This window comes from Geotrypetes seraphini, chromosome 5 (genome assembly GCF_902459505.1).
Source record: "Geotrypetes seraphini chromosome 5, aGeoSer1.1, whole genome shotgun sequence".
NCBI classification, from domain to species: Eukaryota; Metazoa; Chordata; class Amphibia; order Gymnophiona; family Dermophiidae; genus Geotrypetes; species Geotrypetes seraphini.
In genome coordinates, this window is record NC_047088.1 from 82,733,305 (window position 1) to 82,755,163 (window position 21,859).

Genomic DNA, 21,859 nt, shown 5'->3' on the forward strand with positions numbered 1-21,859 from the left:
CTAAATGATGACCTCAATTCAGATATGCATATCCACATTACACTTTAGATTCTTTATTTTTCCAAGTGTCAATTGTCTGATCAGGCTTTAGAATTTCTGTCCAGCAATTATTATATCTAATGCCTTTACAGAATCCCTCATACACATGAAAATGTAAGATCATTACATTGCAGGATATTTCTCAAAGGTAGATAACATTAAAAAAAAATAAAAAATAGAACACTTTTTTATTTAAATGAGTATTATTAGGGAGTCCAGTTCTGGTCTTTGAGGGCCACGTAGTGGTTAGAGATTGGCTATTCCTAATGATAAATGCATGGGATAAATGCAGCCTGCCTCAGTTTAATACAAATCTATCTTTTCATATTCTGACCTGTTTGCAGTGCTCAGGGACTGGAGTTGGGCATCTTAGGCATATTACATTAGTTCAGCAAAGAACCACTAAGAGAGACTGCCAAGGGAAATATTTGACTATCAAAGGGCATGATCTAGGACTGTCAGGCAACATTTAGGAGAGACTCTTGGGGGGCCTACAATATTCATAAGACACTGTTGGGGGTGGGGGAATGCTCATGAAAGACCATAGGTGGAAAATATTCATGGGGGACTGTTGGGACATGCCACTCTTCTTTGATTGATTTGTGGTCAAATTCATTCGAGTGTCAGTATACCTCGTATATCATCTTTAGTGACTTTTGAAGACTCCTGAGGCAGACCTGTTGGCCGAAACATGCGCATGTCGAGTCAATTTGTCAATTTGATGTTTGAACAATAAAGATTGTCATTTCACCAGACGGATTGAAGGACACTTTTTTAGTGCACATCATTCTCTTTTGGACAATTCCACTCTGGTTGTTGCATATTTGTGTCTGTGATGTTGTTTTTTCCCCTATTTTTTTCTTGACCATAAAATCGCACACCAACATTATTGAACATCTCCACTGTGGTGTGTTTGTCCTTGAGACTGTTGGGACAATACAAGATGTCAGGGAATATATTCCAAGGAGATTGTTAGATTTAGGGCTCCTTTTACGAAGGCGCGTTAGCGGTTTAACACGCGTAATAGCACGCGCCAAACTGCCGGCTGCGCTAGCTGCTACCACCTCCTCTTGAGCAGGCGGTAGTTTTGTTAGTGCGTGATTAAAAGTCACGCGCGATAAAGCCACTAACGCGGCTTCGTAAAAGGAGCCCTTAGTTTGTGAAACTCTTTGTCAAAGGAAGTGGTTGTGGAAATTCTAAGGGCATATACATGTATTGCATATGGTAACTGTCAGAGAAAATATTTCTCACAATTATTTTTCTTCCCAGTGAATTACGTTTTTCATCTCACAGCTAAATAATCATTATCACTTAACTGTTCAATAATAGACAAAAAAAACCCCTCATGTATGATAATATATTTTTGAATGACAACTTATTTCTTTATCTTACTGGCTTTTGTTTCTTTTTATCTCATTGTGGAACTATGAAATAAAGTGAAAAAACGATATATTTTTAATGGTATTGGCATTCCTTTGGTAGGAATATTTACAGATTGGCAGCTGTTTCCTATGGGTAACATATCACTTTAGTGTAAGGGGCATATTCTGTCCCAAATGTCATCTGCTAAGCTGCAAATAAACTAGCAGTCGTTCAAGTTGGTTTCTAATGCTGGTTTTCTAACTTCAAAATGCATTGCTTCCCACAAAATCCTTCAGGACTTGGCAGTTGGATGAAAACAGACCACCAGGAGATTTACAGGGTGTCTGATCTCTGTCCTTCTTAGCTCCTTAAGTTTGATATCAACTAAAAATCAGGCTGCACGTATTACAAGAGCCCCCCCCACCCCAAAAAAAATAAATATATGCACTGCCCTCATAGCTGTCTGTCATTCTATACCTCCTGTGGGGCCTGCCTTGGGTTTGGATGGTCTTGTTTGTGTGTTGGTATAGAGCTGCAAATATCTACTAGCAGTATAGAAATGAAAATATAATAGGATGGCACCTCTGCTATCAGTCCATGAAATCCAATGCCATGAGTGAAGCTTTTTCAACACCAACAGAATGTCAGCAACACCAATAGGAAGAGCAGCAAATTTATTTAAAAAAAATAATAAATAGGGAGGTTTTAAATAGCATTTCAAGATGCCTTTGTTTTTAAGAGATAAAGAGGACAACATAGCATGATAAGTAGTGCTTTATTCCAGGAACAGATACCTTAACAAGGCTCATCAGGAAAGGTTTGGCCCTTTGGTTTCCCTAGATATTATTTATTTATTTATTTGATTTTATATCCTGTATTAAGCAGAAAGAAGATTGTTCTGGTTTTACATTTCGTCTATGGCATGGTAATTCCAACTTTTCTAGGAACAGCAGACTGACAGTCCACAGAGAGAGAATATGGCTAGGACAGGCTGGGACTAGTTCACATGACTTGGACCTTGTTGGCAATCTAAGACTGGCAATGTACCGAAGCAATGCTGTCTTACCAGCACTGTGATTTTGCGCCCTGTACGTGAACTTCTGAATTTGGATTATCAAGTCTTTCATCTTTTTTGTCAAAGACTGTATAATAACATCTTGGATCCCTGAGTAAGGCGTGTTCAGCCGAAACACGGCCCGTGTTGGGTCCTTTAATGATAAATGTGGACAGTGTTTTTGTTTGTTATTTTCAAGGATATATTGAATAAAAATTACACCTGAAAGTCCAAGGACATTGAGTTTCCACAGTCTCATTTGTTTGGAACTCCTCTTCTCTTCCTGTGGAAATTTGGGTCTTCCTGTTTTTGCTGTGAGATATCTACTGGTGACACCTATATGGCAGTATAGTAAGATTTTGGTGGCCTCGCATTTTCCACCATACACAGTCATGTGAAAAAATTAGGACACACAATTGAAATATTCAGTTCTTTCTTAAGAAATGTTCACAAATCTTTTTTTTATTTATCTCTGGAAAAGAAAGTAATGTGATTGCAGGTAAATAACATAAATTTTCCTTGATTTACTCATGAAACAAAAGATATCCATAAAAATGTGTATTCTAACTGAGTACTAAATTAGGACACCCCCACATATCCTCCCACTTAAAGTGACTCAAATCACACACAGGTGTATTATATCAGGTGCACATGATTAGAACATTGTTACTCAGCATTTTGCCCTACTTAAACCTCAGACATTTAGTTTGGTGTGCTCATGACTGCTGCGATGAGAGTGAACACCATAGTGAGATCAAAAGAGCTGTCTGAGACCTTCAGAAAGAAGATTGTAGCAGCTTATAAGTCTGGAACGGGATTTAAAAAGATCTCGAAAGAATTTGGCATTAGCCATTCCACGGTCTGGAAAATAGTGTACAAGTGGAGGACTTTCCAAACAACTGGCAACATGCTCAGGTCTGATAAAAACAGCTCATGGTGTCTAGAAATCACCATGGAGTAACACTGCTGCTAATACAGTATGAGGCAATGGAGGATGAAATGAATCAAGTTTTGGTACTTGCGTTCCCTGGTTCTTCCCATCACTCTTCCAGAGCAGTGTTTTCCAAGTCAGTTCTGGAGTCCCCTCTTGCCAGTCGGATTTTTAGGATATCCACAATTAATATGCATGAAAGAAATTGCATACAATGGAAGCAGCGTATGCAAATCAATCTCATGCATATTCATTGAAGATAGTCTGAAAACCTGACTGGCAAGGGGGTTACTCCAGGATCAACTTGGAAAACTGTTCAAGACGCACACCTTGCCTATCAGGTTTTCAGGATATCCATAATGAATATGCATGAGATTAACGTTTGTTGGAGACCCAATGCATGAAAACCTATCTCGTGCATATTTACTGTAGCAGCCCTGAAAATCTAACTGGCTAAGTGTGCCTCCTAGTGAAGACTGGAATACATTGCTCTAACCACTAAGCCAGTGATTTTCAAGCCTATCCTTGGGACACCCCCAGCCAGTCTGATTTTCAAGATAGCTTGTATGAATATGCATGCCATGGCTATGCAGGTGATGGAGATAATTCATGCATATTCATTCTGGATATTCTGACAACCAAGCTGTTGGCTGTGGGTTGAGAATCCTAGACTAGACCATACCTCTACTCTACTCTATTCTTTTTTTTATTTTCATCAGCTTCTAACAGGTGAGTATTGAATTATTTAAGTTGCTTTATTTGTATGACTTTAAATTATTATGTATCACACTTTGAGCATGATTTTATGGAAAAGCAACTCATATGATGTTAGTTATCTGTTTTTAGATAATAACACATGGTCTGCTAGTCCTGGGAAGCTGAAGAATTGAAACTGTGTGTGCAGCATTTTCATCGCCCATGTAAGTGGAAATATGTGTATCGTGATCACCATATATTTGTACAAATTGAATATAAGGAAGGGTGACCTGTTGTACTTCCTGCTCTTCCCATTGCCTCTCATCAGATCCCTCACAGCGCTCTTGCCAGGTGAAACTCATGGAGAACCAACTCGCCAATATTGAGCTGGTGATGGTCAGCGTTTCTGTGTCTTCCACTGACAGTATTCCTGGATATTCGATGCCGAGCCATGTTCGGGTACCAACGTTGTATATCTGGGTATAGGTTGGCTGCTAAACTTTATGCAGTTAAGTGCAATATTTCAGTCCTTAACTGCATGTGATGAACTGAATAATATAGGACTGCTTTTTATGTAGCCCAATTTAAGATATACAATTAGCTTATGCAGTTAAGGGCTGAATACTTGCACTTAACCACATAAGTGTCAATTATACACCTGGAACACCCACAAGTTAGCCAGTTTTGGCTCAGGCATTAACCTCAAATATTCAGCAACATCATCTACTTAAGTGCTGCTGAATATTCGTAGTTAGCCACAGACAACCAATTTAAATGGCCAGGAGCCTGTCCAAGCCTTTTAAATTGCTTTGAATATCAGGTGGCAAGCTTTCAGCTCCCTTCCACAAAACTTTTTTTTATTGACTGAAATCCCAGAGGACTTTCTTGGGTACTTTGAAGAAAGCAGAAGCTATGAGTGAAGCTCTCATTAAAAAAAAAATTGTAAGCCAATTTGACTACATGGGAGAAGTTAGGGAAAACAGAAATCTTCTATACAAATTTTATTTTGTTCATAGTAATTCAAACTGAAACAAGCAGATTTCAGTAAATGTTATACAAACACAGAAGAAAAAAAAGCAGCATCCACAATGCCTCTTTTTTTAATTATTTCTCTCATAATATTCTTTTCAACAAGGACAAGGGCTTTTACTATTTGAGGCCTGTGAAAGTTGTAGTTTGCCTTCCTGCCTCTCCATATCCCGATATAGCAAGGACTTCTGTGCCTTCAACTTACAGGCCAAGCACATAAAAATAGATTCCACATTCTGGCTCTCCTTGGGGTCCTTCGCTGACGTCTCAAACAAAAGCATGTTATGTGCATCAGCAAATTTCAGTGCCATGCTAGAGGGCACTTGGATATTGTTCCTTAAGTCACATTTGTTGCCAACAAGCACCTTGGGTACCATTGGGGAAACAGAGTGTCCATTGCACTCCTGAATCCATGTCTTCAGGTTCTGGAAGGATGTCATCTTGGTCACATCATACACAAAAACGACAGCATGTACATTGCGATAGTAGTGTTCCACCATGCTCTTTCTGAAGCGCTCCTGCCCTGCTGTGTCCCAGACTTGCACCTGGAAAAAAAAATGTGCTGGTAAGAGACCTTGGACAGTTCACCCACCAACAGAGAAAGAATATGAAATATGCACTAACAGTTAAGTACTGATTAGATGAGTGATTCATTAGACCTCTTATCCCATATAGCCCATCTAAAACTCTTTGCTCTATGACTCCTCACAATTCCATCTTTAAAACATATTAATACAATGAGATCTAATATCTTTGCTGTTACCGCACCCTCCCTCTGGAATTCCATACCTAATTACTTATGAGAAGAATCATCCTTACATCAATTTAAACCAGTGGTCTCAAACTCAAATCCTTTGCAGGGCCACATTTTGGATTTGTAGGTACTTGGAGGGCCTCAGAAAAAAATAGTTGTCTTAGTAAAGAAATGACAATTTTGCATGAGGTAAAACTCTTTATAGTTTATAAATCTTTCCTTTTGGCTAAGTCTTAATAATAATATTGTAATTTATAGCTAAAGAGACATATGATCAAGAAACTGTTTTATTTTTCTTTTGTGATTATGATAAACATACCGAGGGCCTCAACATAGTACCTGGCGGGCCACGAGTTTGAGACCACTGATTTAAAACAAAACTAAAAAGGAGGACATGTCCGAGGAAATCAAGATGCCTGGAAACACTAATCTAGGGTATCCCAAGATTATAAATCACAAAAGATTACAATAATAGTTGGCAATTAAAGAATTCTGTTTAAATAAATACTATAAATCCCTGAAACCTCTTTTGAAATCTTAAGTCCAGGTGAGGGGGGGGGGTTTGCACCAAACTGGTCTGAACAGGGCCCCTTAATTGGTATCTGTGTATCTGAATGTATAAGGAACCTGCAAGCCTGAAGTCAATTGAAACAGTGTACATTCAGGTACAGTAGGTATTTTTCTGTCCTCGGAGGGCTCAATAAAATTATAAACAGCTGAACTGAGAGTTGAATCTAGGTCCCCTGTTCCTTAGCCTCTTGCTCTAACCCAGTGGTTCACAACTCTGTCCTGGGGCACCCCCAGCCAGTTGGGTTTTCAAGATATCCCTAAAGAATATGCATGAGAGAGATTCGCTTATAATGGAAGTGGCTGGTATGCAAATCTCTCTCATGCATATTCATTAAAAATCAAACAAAAAAGCTACGCAAATACCCTCAAATCAATTATATTATTTAATATTTAATTTATTCAACTGGTTCAAACAATTCCACATAAATATAGTATATACATAACATCATATCACTTAATATACAATCAATTTTCGAAACAAAATAAAAGTTGGACATATCTTTCGAAAATGTGTCTTAAGCTGTTTTTTACTTTGGACGACTTGCAAGATGGATGTAAACGGACTTAGACGTCCCTTTCGATTATGCCCCTCCACATAAATAACATCATATCACATAATATACAATCATCACATACATGAATAAAACCCCACCCAAAAGTTCATTCACCCTAATAAAACAGACAATTTATAAACTTTCTCTCAATGTTCACCCGTATTTTCAAAATAGCACCAAACACTGTAGCTTGTACTTAGTTCTTCACAGCAAAATCAATTCAAATTCCTTTCTTTATGGTGTTCTCCGCTTGTTCCACAGCTTAAGGAAATTTTATAACACCCACGGTATTCAAGCTCGACACGATTTCGTGTTTTGCCATTAGGCGTCTTCAGGAGCTTAATCGAGACACGGTTCCATTTCATCTATACATGCTTAGAAATCATTATACAAACACTCGGCTCCTTTTACGAAGGTGTGCTAGCATTTTTAGCATGCGCAACAATGCCACGCGCGCTAACCCCGCGCTACACAGAAAATACTAATGCCAGCTCTATGGAGGCGTCAGCGTGTAGCGCGCGCACTAAAACCACTAGCTCACCTTCGTAAAAGAAGCCCACAATGTGCAGCTTATTCGGGTGAGACATCCATACCAGAATCACAACAGCTGAACGCTGAGTGTTTTGTATAATGATTTCTAAGCATGTATAGATGAAATGGAACCGTGACTTGATTAAGCTCCTGAAGACGCCTAACGGCGAAACACAAAATCGTGTCGAGCTTGAATACTGTGGGTGTTATAAAATTTCCTTAAGCTGTGGAACAAGCGGAGAACACCATAAAGAAAGGAATTTGAACTGATTTTGCTGTGAAGAACTAAGTACAAGCTACAGTGTTTGGTGCTATTTTGAAAATACGGGTGAACATTGAGAGAAAGTTTATAAATTGTCCGTTTTATTGGGGTGAATGAACTTTTGGGTGGGGTTTTATTCATGTATGTGATGATTGTATATTATGTGATATGATGTTATTTATGTGGAGGGGCATAATCGAAAGGGACGTCTAAGTCCGTTTACATCCATCTTGCAAGTCGTCCAAAGTAAAAAACAGCTTAAGACACATTTTCGAAAGATATGTCCAACTTTTATTTTGTTTCGAAAATTGTCTAATTATACGTCCTGCCGATCTGATCGTCCAAGCCACTAAATTGTCTATCTTTATACCACATTTCCGTCCAAGTCCAAAACGCCTAGAACAAGCCCTGTTGGACGTGGGAGGGGTCTGCAAAGTGATGGACTGCACACCCAGACATGCCACCTAAATAGTGGGGTACCTTACAGGGCACTGCTGTGAAATTCACAAAAAGGGTGCCATGTCTTCTCCTCCCTACAGCTCCCTTATAGGCCATGATGAGCCCCCCAAACCATCTCCAGAATCCCCTAGACCCACTTATCTACCACCCCAATAGCCCTTATGGCTGCAGGAGCCACTTATATGCCAGTACAAAAGGGTTTGGGGGATGTATAGGGGAGTGCACATGTTTAAGGATCAATGCAGTGATTACACATTTTGGATTTGTAGGTACTTGGAGGGTCTCAGAAAAAAAAATAGTTAATGTCTTATTAAAGAAATTACAATTTTGTATGCGGTAAAATTGTTTTATTTTACTTTTGTGATTATGATAAGCATACCGAGGGCCTCAACATAGTACCTGGCGGACTGCATGTAGCCCCAGGGCCGCGAGTTTGAGACCACTGGTTTAAAGGGACTTGTGCTTCTGTCCCTGGATTGGTTGTGTCCCTTAAAGTAGTTAACCTTTTGCACATATTTTCACAGTAAGCATGTCAATGCATACTTTTAAAGCAGTCCCTTCACACTATATTTGATCATCTGTCCATATTTTTTATGAATGTAGTTCTCGACATGATTTGCTGTCCTATATAACTGATTTTTATGATTTGTGCATGTTAACTTTTTAATTTGATATGTTGAAGTCAGTTCAGGTGGGGAGAGGAGGGAGGGAAGTTGGTACCACCAGGGGATTTTTTTCTTACTTGGGAGGAGAGGTAATGGGCGGGGAATGCTCTAGACACCAGGGCAATTTTAAAATCAGGAGAGGGGATATTAATTTGAGGGGAGGGGCTGGGCCAGATCAGGCAGGAGAGGAGGGAGATTAGGCCAGTGCTGACCTGGGGGAATTTCTGTCAGTACCTGAGCCAATCGCAGCAGTAATTTGCATGTTCATTGCAAATAGCATGATGGAATAAGTTAGGAGAGTTAATTTCACGGTAGAGCTGTGGCTCTTCCACAAGGCTTCCTGCACTGGCCTCTCTGAAAGGAACAATTAATGGCCTCTAGCCAAGGACTGTCCTAGTAGGAAGAGAGTTATAAAGTGAAAATGAAGAAAATTCCAGGTACTTATGCATAATAGCTTATGGCAACATAAATTAATAAAGGCTGGATTGCTTGATTTGAAGAAGAAGAAACTGCTGAACATAAATAAATTAGCATGTGAAGGGCAATTCTATAAGCTGGCACCTATACTTATGCATGTCAGCGTTACCAAAATTGGCAGTTATGCATGTAAGTGTACTGGGAACCATTATATATGGTCATACTAAATGTTATAGTACATAACTGCAAGATGGGAATGCATATGTGGGAACTGGATGGGTGGGCTAAGGGCATTACAAGTTTTTTAAAAATTTGATATTCCGCTTATCGAATTTCTAAGCAGAGTACAAGTAAATATACATTAAAATGTAAAATTTGGGGGACACAAATGATATAACATACTGGTACACTAGGGAAGAGGGGTAGAACTACATAGCCTGTAGAAAAGACAGACAATAAAGGGAAGAACGATTGGATGGGACCCTTCTGTAAGTAATAATCATAATAAGGGAAGAAAAAGTAAACGTGTGTATGTTAACTTAAAGGTCGAAAGCGTCTTTAAATAAAAATGTTTTTAATTTTGTTTTAAATCGGTCCAAAGATGATTCTTCTCGTAGATCTGCAGGCGTGGAGGGGCATAATCGAAAGGGACGTCTAAGTCCGTTTACGTCCATCTCGCAAGTCATCCAAAGTTAAAAAGAGCTTAAGACACATTTTCGAAAGATACATCAAACTTTTTTTTTTGTTTTGAAAATCGTCTAATTATACATCTTGCCGATCTGATCGTCCAAGCCACTAAATCGTCCATCTTTATACCACATTTCCGTCCAACTTTCCGTCCAAGTCCAAAACGCCTAGAACAAGCCCTGTTGGATGTGGGAGAGGTCTGCAAAGTGATGGACTGCACACCCAGACATGCCAACTAAATAGTGGGGTACCTTACAGGGCACTGCTGTGAACTTCACAAAAAGGGTGCCATGGCTTCTCCTCCCTACAGCTCTCTTATAGGTTATGGTGAGCCCTCCAAACCACTTCCAGAATCTCCTAGACCCACTTATCTACCCCCCCAATAGGCCTTATGGCTGCAGAAGGCCACTTATATGCCAGTACAAAAGGGTTTTGGGGGTGTATAGGGGAGTGCACATATTTCAATATCAATGCAGTGATTACAGGGGCTTATGGGCATGGGTCCATCTCTCTAAGGGTCCCTAACCCACCCCCAAGATGGTTTAAGATGCCTCTGTGCATCACGACTAGGCTTTCCTATGCCAGGCGGCCAGGTGATGATGGTCTGGAGGCTGAAATTTAAAGTTGTGAATAAAATTTTTATGGGGGTGGGGGGGTTGGTGATCACTGGGGTAGTGTGTGGGGGTCTGTTTTATGTATTTGCAGTGCTTATCTGGTGACTTTAGGTGGGTTTTTGTGACTTAGACCATGTTTTACATGGTCTAAGTCACAACGTCCAATTTCCATCTAGGCTCTGTTGTAAAACTTTCGGTCTAAGCCAGCCCACGTCCCGCCCAACTCCCGCCCTCGACACGCCTCCCAAAACGCCCGTTTACCTTTGGTCATTCAGCAGCACCAGGGATCTCAAAGTCCCTCCTTGAGGGCCATAATCCAATCGGGATTTCAGGATTTCCCCAATGAATGTGCATGCACTGCTTTCAATGCATATTCATTGGGGAAATCCTGAAAACCTGACTGGATTGCGACCCTCAAGGAGGGACTTTGAGATCCCTGAGCGGCACTATGAAGGCCTAGGTCATTTAGAAATATGTCCAAAACCCGTTTTTAGTATCGGCACTGGACGCTTTTGAGAAATGTTTGTCCAAGTGCCGACTTAGGCTGGTTTTTGGATGTTTTTCTCTTTCAATTATGAGCCCCATAGTGTTCCAGAGCGTGGGAGCTGTAACAGAAAGGATTGATGATCGTTCCATGCTAAACTGATGTATTGATGGGATGTGTAAAAGGTGTTGGGCATTAGATCTCAGGGTTCTACATACATACATACATAACTTATATAATACTGTAAGTTAATTACTTTGCACAATTTAGGTTTATACTAGTATTCTAAACTGGCATCTTGGCCATTATAAGATTGGCACACAGCATGTGGCATTGGTGTACGTAACCAGAGCCACCAAGTTATAGAATTTACCCCCTTAGGAAACTTTACATAAAGCAGGAGTGCTCAATATCATTCAGGTTTTCAGTATTTTCCCAATAAATATACATGAAATCTTTTCATATGCAGTGCTTCCACTGTATGTAAAAAGATTTCATGCATATTCATTGTGGAAATCCTGAAATTCTGACTGGGTTAGGGCCTTTGAAGACTGAAATTGAGTACTCCTCACAGAGAGCTATTGCTACTTGCTAGTGCCACTTGTCACCAGTGTTCCCTCTAAGCGGGCGGGTGTTGTGAGCAAACTTTTTTCACTGTGAGCTAAAAATATCGGGCGCCAGCAAGTTATGAGCCAAATAAATATGTTGCTTTCTACCACAGAACTTCCTTACGTTTGTATGGAATCTATCCCCTTTCAACTTTAGAGAGTGCCCTCTCGTTCTCCCTGCCTTAGCTACTAAGTCTATTCCCTTCAGTACCTTGAATGTTTCTATCATGTCCCCTCTCAATCTCCTCTGCTCAAGGGAGAAGAGGCCCAGTTTCTCTAATCTTTCGCTGTACGGCAACTCCTCCAGCCCCTTAACCATTTTAGTTGCTCTTCTCTGGATCCTTTCGAGTAGTACCGTGTCCTTCTTAAAGTACCAGTGCTGGACGCAGTACTCCAGGTGAGGGCGTACCATGGCCCGGTACAGCAGCATGATAACCTTCTCTGTCTCTTCAGTCCAGCATCTGCCCCTTCCATTCACTGTCTGTCTTTCCCTGCCATCTCTCCTCCTGCCCCCCCCCCACCCTCCAATTTGGTCTAGCATCCATCATCTTCCTTCTGTTCCCCTCATGGTCTGGCATCTCTATCCTTCCCTCCCCCCTGTGGTTTTTAGCATATCTCTCTTCTCATTTCCTCCACTCAGATCTGATCATTCTCTGCTCTCTTCCCTTTTCTTCTCTGGTCTTCCTTCTCTATTTTCTGCCTCCATCTAAATTAAATTCTTTCTTACTATTTAGTCCCGTTTCCCTCTTTTCACTGTGTCTACACACAGCTTGTCACCCCTTTCCCTCACCCCTCCATTATCTTACTATTTTCTTCCCCCTTTATTTATCTCCTCCTTCCATCCAGTATGTGTTCTTTCCCCACTTCCATTCAGCATCTGCTCTCCCCTCTCAACTGACATCCATCTGCCTTCTGCTCTCTCTCCCTTCTTCTCACTTCCATCATCTGTCCCCTTCTCTCTCTCTCTCATCTCCTCCATTCCATCATCTGCCCCTTCTCTCTCTCCCCCCCCCAACTTCCATCATCTGCCCCCCTTCCCCTCACCTTTGTGGGTCACTTTCTTTCCCCTGAGGGTGGCTCATGTCACAGGGGAAGCTTTGGCCGAGCAGAACCGCTTGATTGACAGTGGAACTTACTTGATTGATGTCGATGCTGGGGCCCGTTGCCGTTTGAAGGAAAAAAAAAAAAGGTGGAAAAAAGGAACCTGTAAGGCGAGAGGAAGGGAAACCTCCAGGATAGCTGCTTTTTGCCCTCCTTCAGCGGCCCAAGAGTTCAGACCAGCAGCGGCAGCTCTGTATGCTTTTAACTTCGGCACAGAGCTGCCCCTAATCAATAGTTTAGCGCGGTTTCATGAGGCAGCCTCGGGGCCTTTGATAGCCGGCCCGCTTCGATGATGCGATGTGGGCCGGCCTAGCAAAGGCCCCGAGGCTGCCTTATGAAACCGCGCTAAACTATTGATTAGGGGCAGCTCTGTGCCGAAGTTAAAAACATACAGAGCTGCCGCTGCTGGTCTGGAGGTGCGGAGACAAGGCAGGAGGCAAACGCGGTGGAAGGCAGGAGTCCCGGCGAAGGCAGGAGTCCCGGCACAGCGACTGCAACAGGAAGTTGCAAGTCAGCTGACGCCGGCCTTTCGTTGCGGCGGGGACCGAATCCTTCGCGGACCGGCAAGATTTTGTTTGCGGACCGGCGGTTGAAGAACTGTGCTCTACAATGTGTGCGCTGTGACGAGAAACTTGTGCGCTGCCAGGTAATATTTTGTGCGCAAGCGCACACCAGCGCACCTTAGCGGGAACACTGCAAGTTGTCACTGCTTAATTTTTTTACATGTAGAAACTTAATTTAAAATCTCTTCAATAAAAACATTTCAAAATTAGAAGCTAACATCCACATTGAAAACACAGATTTGCAAGGCAAGAAAGGCGAGTTTGCACTTTTTAACTTCATTGTTTCCTTTGTAGCAGAACACCAGAATGTTCCTCTGGCGTTTAATATTTATTTATTTAATGAATTTTCTATACTGTTCTCCCAGGAGAGCTCAGAACGGTTTACATGAATTTATTCAGGTACTCAAGCATTTTTCCCTTTCTGTCCCGGCAGGCTCACAATCTATCCCCAATCTATCCCCAATAGATCAGTATCTATTCCCAAGTTGTGAGTGTATTCAGGGAGGTAATGGAGCTGAGCCTAGTGTCCAGGCCAGCAGCAGTTTTTTTTGTTTGTTTTTTTTAATTATAGTTTTGAATACTTTACAATATCCAATAGTTCCAAAGGAAAAAAGGAAAAAATCACACAAAGCAATACATAATCAAATCATATATACATAATTCCTTTTAAGCCCACATCAATGGGGAGAACATGTTACTATTTCTAATCAAATAAATTCAAGAAAACTAAAGGACAATAATTCTCGGTTTGTACTAGACCACCTTGAATCATTCCTTACTATGGGATATTAATTCAATTACTCCTCTTATTCTCAGCTAGGTGAAACAAACTCATTTCTATTCTCTCGCAACTAAAAATTGTTGTAGTTCTATAGGATCCCAAAAAGCATACTCAATATCTTGTAACTTAATTAAACATTTACAAGGAAATTTCAGGTAGAAAGATGCCTCCAGAGCCAAAACTCTGTCCTTCAATTTCAGAAATTCTTTCCTTCTCAATTGAGTGGTTCTGGAGACATCCGGAAAAATCCTAACAAAATCCCCACAAAATTTCATTAACCTATTCTTAAAATAAAGTTTCATAATTAACGTCTTATCCATCTCGCAAATACATGTTATCACCAGGGTGGACCGACTCTGGATCACATCCTGTGTATCTTCCAAAAATTCAGTCAGATTTACCTCTGGTGTGGCCAGATGGTCCACCTCCTGGGCAGATTCAATTTTTTTAGGAGGAATGTAATAATAATTATTTATTGGAAATTTCTCCACATTGGCCATTCCCAGTACTTCTTTAAGAAACTTCCTTAATAAAATTTCAGGTGACAATAAATGAGATACTGTAAAATTGACCAAGCGGAGATTTTTTGCTCTATTCATATTCTCCATAGATTGAATTTTAGAATGTATCACTGTAGAATCTTTAACAGCAGACACCGAGACAGCTTGTAAATTATTACATTAAGTTTCTACAATATTTAATCGTTTATCCAAACAACCTAAGTTAGAGTCCACATTTTCTAATTTAGAAGAAACAGACTGAGAAAAATCCCCCATTTGTTTCATCATTGTCCTGAGACACCCTTCAACTCTAGATATTCCTAACCATAAATCCCTTAGGGTAATATCCTGTGTTTCCTCTGTACGTGGACTTTCCTCCACTCCTCCAGAAAGAATCAATGGTTTAGGTATTTCAGTATAAACTAATTTACCTATATGAGTAGAGGAAACCCCTTGTGCATCGGATATAGTAGGGTTTATATTCCTACTATCACTTGATACTGGGTGAAGGGGAGGAGTCCGTTCGAGGGGACTTATTGATGCTCCTGACAAAGATGAATCTATATTTGATGATACAGCAAGTGGATTTTCAGATAATAATGTTAAATGTCTGTCCATGGGACCAGATACCACTGGTGTTGAACTTTTTGGTTTGATTTTTCTTTTCCCCATATCCAAACATGCAAATATTTAAAGTAAATTATATTACCAAGAAGATCCTGCTCTCAGGCTCCTCGTGGCTCCAAGGGGCTCCCAAGGGGCCTTGTGTGCCCCTTAGGGCACGCCCCTTTGGCTGCGGCCGCAACCGCGGCAGCGGCAACTTTTCAAGAGGTTGGAGACGGACCCGATGACGTCAGGGGGTCCGTCTCTGTGAATGCCTGTCGGCGTTGGTCGAACAGGGGTGAAGAGCCGCTGCTGCAGGAGACAGGGACCACCAGAAAGCCTCCTCCGATATCCTCTGGGTTTGTAACAGCTCCCGAATGTAAACCACGGCAGCGGCAACTTTTCAAGAGGTTGGAGACGGACCCGATGACATCAGGGGGTCCGTCTCTGTGAATGCCTGTCGGCGTTGGTCGAACAGGGGTGAAGAGCCGCTGCTGCAGGAGACAGGGACCACCAGAAAGCCTCCTCCGATATCCTCCGGGTTTGTAACAGCTCCCGAATGTAAACCGCGGCAGCGGCAACTTTTCAAGAGGTTGGAGACGGACCTGATGACATCAGGGGGGTCCGTCTCTGTGAATGCCTGTCGGCGTTGGTCAAACAGGGGTGAAGAGCCGCTGCTGCAGGAGACAGGAACCACCATAAAGCCTCCTCCGATATCCTCCGGGTTTGTAACAGCTCCTGAATGTAAACCGCGGCAGCGACAACTTTTCAAGAGGTTGGAGATGGACCCGATGACGTCAGGGGGTCCGTCTCTGTGAATGCCTGTCGGCGTTGGTCGAACAGGGGTGAAGAGCCGCTGCTGCAGGAGACAGGGACCACCAGAAAGCCTCAGCAGTAGTAGGTGTTTCCATGCTGTGTTTTAGAGGGAACTATAAGGGACTTGTGTCTGGGTGTGGAGCCTTGTGGGGCTAGGGCTTCTGAGAAGCACTGTCTCTCATCATGACCAGATAGGCCTTAGAACATAGAGAGGAGCTGAGAATATAGATCTAAAGGAGAATCTGGAATAGAGAATGACAAGGTGACAAAATTCCATCACCATGCCTGTCCCCGTGAGAAACCACCTCCAAGTCATTCTTCAAGGAGAGAAGGAAGAATCAGAGTATGAATGGGCACAACCACTGACTCTCAAGCTTTGCACTGAAGGACTGAGGTTGAGATAGACACTAAAGAATGACACAGGATTGTTTCCCGGGGTTATTTGCGGGGACTGGAATGGTGATGAATTTTGTCACTGTGTCATTCTCTATCTAGAGCTGGAGTATTCAACTGTGAGCAGTTATTGAAACCACAAAAGTGGATTGGCCAGAGTTTCTAAAAGGATTCAGGCAGCAAAACTGGCATTATGTTCTTTAGGAAGTTGGTGGGACTTAGAGGGTGCAGCCTTTTAACATCCTGAGAAGTCCAGACTGGTGTAAAGGATTGAATCCCAGTGCATTCCCTAGCAAACAGTAAAGAGATCTTAATGTCTATGTACATTGATTCTAGTCTTTAACATATGACCTATTTTAGCAATGTAAAGAAAGCAAACAGAATGTTAGGCATGATAAAGAAAGGAATCACGAGTAGATCGGAGAAAGTCATAATGCTGCTTTATAGAGCAATGGTCAGACCGCACTTGGAATACTGTGTCCAACATTGGTCTCCCAACCTAAAGAAGGATATAAAACTGCTGGAGAGGGTGCAGAGACGAGCAACGAAGCTGATAAGAGGTATGGAGAACTTGGAATATGAGGCACGACTCAAGAAACTGGGACTGTTCTCCCTTGAGAAGAGGAGGCTGCGAGGGGACATGATCGAGACTTTCAAAATGCTGAAAGGCATCGATAAAATAGAGCAGGAAAATAAATTATTTACATTGTCCAACGTGACACAGACAAGAGGACATGGTTTGAAGCTAAGGGGGGACAAGTCCAGGACAAATGCCAGGAAGTTCTGCTTTACACAGCGAGTGGTAGACGCCTGCAATGCTCTCCCAAAGGAGGTTATTAAGGAATCCACTGTGCTAGGATTCAAAGGCAAATTAGATCCACATCTCCTTACGAGAGGCATAGAGGGATATGGGTGACTAAAACTACATCAGGTGTATACCTGACTGGACCTCCGCGTGTGCGGATCGCCGGACTAGATGGACCATGGGTCTGATCCGGAGATGGCAGTTCTTATGTTCTTATGTAACAATCTTCTTCATATTTCCAGTACGTTACACCTCTCTTTATCGTCCTTTCAATCAGTCGGTTCCTCTCCATCAGCATCTCTCATCCTATTATCCCTCCACTTCTCACCATCTCATTTATCTCTCTGCCTCTGCTCCTGCTGCTTCCACTTCTGCTTTCCCTCGGGTCACAGAATGGCTACCAGAAGCTCAAGCAGAAGCACAGGGGGCATCTCCATTACCTACTAATCACCACCGGATAAATTTCTTGTTTACAGAGGAAGTGTGCACCACAGAACAGAAGGAGGAAGGGTAGTCTGTCCTCACAGAATGTATTTGTGCATTACTATTAGAGAATGACACGGGGACAAATTTTTCCCCGTTCCTGCAGGAACTCAAGTTCCTCGTCCCATCCCTGCGAGTTTTGTTGCTGTCCCTGCCCCATTCCTGTAAGCTCTGTCTTAACCGCACAAGCCTCAAACACTTATCATTTTAAAGTGTTTGAAGCTTGTGCAGATGAAGAGAGCTTGCACGGCGGATGGGGCAGGAACAGGAAAATGAGTTCTCACGGGGATGGAGAAATATTTGTCCCCGTGTCATTCTCTAATTACTATCAAGCACTGCAAAGTTATTTTATGTATCTTTCATCAAATATGTCACCTTTCCTTGGTAAGAAGGTAGTTGTTGTTTTGCTAGTCATTGTAACTCACTTTCTCCTTTCCTTTGAAAGAGCACAAAATAAAATTGCAGCAAATACGTGTACAGTACTCTGAAAGCGATGACTTCATTTTCAGGCTGCAGCTCTTAGCTAATCCTGCAGCTTCTTGGGACCTATAAGACCCCAGAGAAAGTGCTGCAAGTTGCCTGCAACATGGTTTGAAGACCTTACTCTAGGCACTCTGCTCTTCCTTTTATTTTCTGAAAATTTCCACGTTCCAGTTTGTATTTTCAAGCGATGTTTTACACAGAACAGACCTATCTTAGTGGATGTAGTTGAGCCAGAGTGTAGATATCTGAACATCCATGTACCATAACATGCAATGAGAAAATAATAAATCTTATTGTCTTCACATTATTATTTTTGTATTATCCACAACCATATTGCTTCCAGCTCAGCTCATAGAATCATAGAAAATGACAGCGGGTAAGACAATATGGTATCGGTTCTGTCCAGCCATATCATCTGCTATCCCTTTTTCTCCCTTAGAGGTCCTATGTGCTTGTCCCATGCTCTACTGAATCTAGGCACAGTCTTTGTCTCCACCACTACACTGATTTCAGGCTACAATATAATGACACGAAGTCAAGAAGCAGAAGGAAGCATAAACCATCTTATAAACAAAGGTTCCTACTGGTTTACCTTCTTTCCCCCTCCCATTACCAAACTTCTCTTCCTCCATGGCACTTTTGTTTCCAGTTAGACTATCCCAAGGCCCAATGGCAATGGGAGCTCAATGTTAAGGTGCGTGGCAGAAGTCTAGGTTAGTACATACCTCCCATACAGATGCCAGCTTGGGGGAGGGGTAGTTAGATCTCTTTGTGGCCTAGAGCAGTGTACCTGCTGGCTTGCTTCCTTTTACCAATGCAATTGGAATGGAAAGTGGAACTGCGATCAGGTCTTGGGACAACTCAGCTCAGAAAACAAGAACATTTGTGGGACAATATGGGGAGGTTAAGATCAACATGGGGAGGCCATAGATCAACAGAAAACTGGCACTTCAATTTGCCAGTGTGTTCTGTCCTGCTAGCCACCTTTCAATAAAACTGGTAGGACTGACCAACTCTTGACTAGTTGGTCTCCCTACCTTAAACTTCAGGAAGATCTGGAACACTTGGACTGTCTGAATAGCATTCTCACAGACACTATCCAACTAAAGAAGCCCATATAATAGTGAAATGTAGCATTTTCAGACCAATATGGTATAAACTGTGTCTCATATTGCTTGTTTCCATTAACTCCCCCCCCCCAAAAAAAAAAAAAACCCCCCCCAAAAAAAACCCACCCCAAAAAACAAACCCACACATAATGTAGTATTCTGACAAGGAAGTAAAATCTTTGCAATAACAATGCTGTCTGCATAGACCCATAATATATTCTTATCAGGGGATGGCAAACTTTGGTCTGTCAGGAACAGGACTGAAAGTTTTCAGGCTATCTGGTGTTCATAATTATGTAGGGCTACCATATGGCTCCAGAAAAAGGAGTACAGATCGAGACATCTGGGTTTTACTTCCATCGCTTTCAATGGAAGTAAAACCCAGATGTCTTAATCCATCCACCCACCTTTTTCTGGAGCCTATTAACTTGTGTAAAGTGATCTTCTATAGTTAATAAGCAGTATATTATGGTTACCTGGAAACCAGACTGGCTGAAAATGTTCATTGTTCAATGGAAAATTTACTGATTTTTGCTGGAGACCTGGAAAACAGGCCAAAAGGTTGTCTCCCATTTTGTATCTATGGGGAAAGATGCTAAGCACATTGGCCCAGTCTTGGGTTACAAGGATTAGAGACAGATTCACACTGCCTGCACAGGCCTATATGTATTTAAATGTTTCTAAGCTCCATATATTTTGCACTGCCCATCTGCACAGAACTGCATAACAGCAGAATGGAGTATTGGAAGAGCCACTGAATGCATTCTGCATCTTTAACTCTCTCAAAAAGGTTCCCCTATATAAAACGAACCTGCAGAGCTGAGGCACCTGCTAAAAACCTGCTGCTTATAAGGGATAAGAGGGCTGCATAAACAAGCACAATTGAGATCTGAGGGAGATCCAGGCAAATTGCAATATTATTACCAATCATACACACAGCCACAGAGGAATCCCGCCTCAGGGCACAGAATATTGTCAGAGGTTACCTGCTATTGTATCTAATTCCAGGCACTGGCTAAATGCATTTTTCTAGGCAGCCCTCTAGAAGAAATCACAGAGCTCACAAACATACAAATACCATACCTTTTATCTATAGATAAGAGATAAACCTAAATGAGACAAATTCATTAAATCAGCATGCTGTAGCAGACAATAACAGAAAGAGAAGGGGGGGGGAGGGGATAAAGCCATTTTGAAATGAAAGGAAAACAGATACACAGTTGCCGTATATAAACACTAGGCACTGCTGGACATAAAGACAACCATACATTACCTTAATTTTTTCTCCTTCAATTTCCACTGTTTTTTCCCTGAAATCTACCCCAATTGTAGCTTCTGTTTTCTCTGGAAATGTCCCTCCACAAAACCTGAAGGTCAAACAAGTTTTGCCAACATTCGAGTCCCCAATAACAATGATTTTAAATATCCGCAGCTGAACAGATTGATCCACAGAAGACTGTAGGCCCAAGGATGAAAGGTTGGGATTTTGCACTCTCCCATTTATTAATGTTGGATTTTCCATGATGGAACGGAGAGATTCTGTCTCCAGAGCGTGGCTGGGAAATTCCAATTCTCCCTCTCTCAATTGTTCATTAGTGAATTCAGCAGACAGAGGGGGGTTTGACCAGCTAGCTGCTAAATCAGAAAGCACTTCTTTCAGTTGCTGTCTTAAAAATATTCCAATCAAAATGTACACTGCACCACAAAATATACTGTATGTCAAGCAGCACTGGGAAGACCTCAGATGCCTGCTGCCCCCCTCCTTCAGTACACATTTAGAGCCACAAGAAAATCCTGGGTGGGTAGGAAGGATCAGGTGGGTTGTAGCTATGCGGAGCAGAGGAAAGATCCTCCCACTTGTGAAATTCACACTTGGGAGATGGAAAAGCAGAGATGATTTACTATGACTCTGCAAAACAGGGCTTCTGTTGTACAGGAAAATGAACAGGGAAGGGGACCGGAGTGTTTTTGTGTCGTGTGAAATAAATTTATTTGTAAAAGAGACTTCAACTAAATTCAATTGGTCCAACAGTGAACCCGCAATAAACAAAAGAATCTTTTCTGGTTTTAGAATAGTTTCCCTTTTAAGAACATAATCATTACATCACATCATGCCATGAGAGTAACCCTTTCACTGCAGCCTTTGAAAGGTATTGGAGGGAGATTAACTCTTTCATTGAAAACATACAGGAAGGTAAGCCACCTCACTCCCAAGGTGTCAAACATTAAGCAAAATCAAATGGTAAAAAGGGCAGAGAGAATATTAGCTCCATCAATGCCAGTGTCTTCAGATCATTCAGTGACCAACTCTCTTATTGCTGGGAGAGAGGAGCAAATTCTCCATGAATTTCTCTCTATATAGTGGCATTTTGGTTTGTGACAGGAGTATATTAGCAGGACCGTACCATGCTATATTTGCACCCCATCCCATTTCACCACTACCAATGAGAGCAAACAGAAGGCTGGGAGTAATTTTTATGTTTTATCTTTATTTAAAATCTGATAT

The 21,859-nt window shown here is 41.7% G+C and overlaps 1 protein-coding gene across 1 annotated transcript; it reads right to left on the minus strand.

Annotated features, from left to right (window-relative positions):
* Nucleotides 1-5,075: 5,075 nt before the first annotated feature.
* On the minus strand, nucleotides 5,076-21,205 carry RAB33A (RAB33A, member RAS oncogene family). The gene is made up of 2 exons (XM_033946330.1): nucleotides 20,627-21,205; nucleotides 5,076-5,656 (listed from the first exon to the last, which is right to left on the minus strand). The coding sequence occupies exons 1-2, from the start codon at nucleotides 20,873-20,875 to the stop codon at nucleotides 5,210-5,212; spliced, it is 696 nt and encodes a 231-aa protein (XP_033802221.1). The 5' UTR covers nucleotides 20,876-21,205; the 3' UTR covers nucleotides 5,076-5,209.
* Between the last annotated feature and the right edge of the window lie 654 nt (nucleotides 21,206-21,859).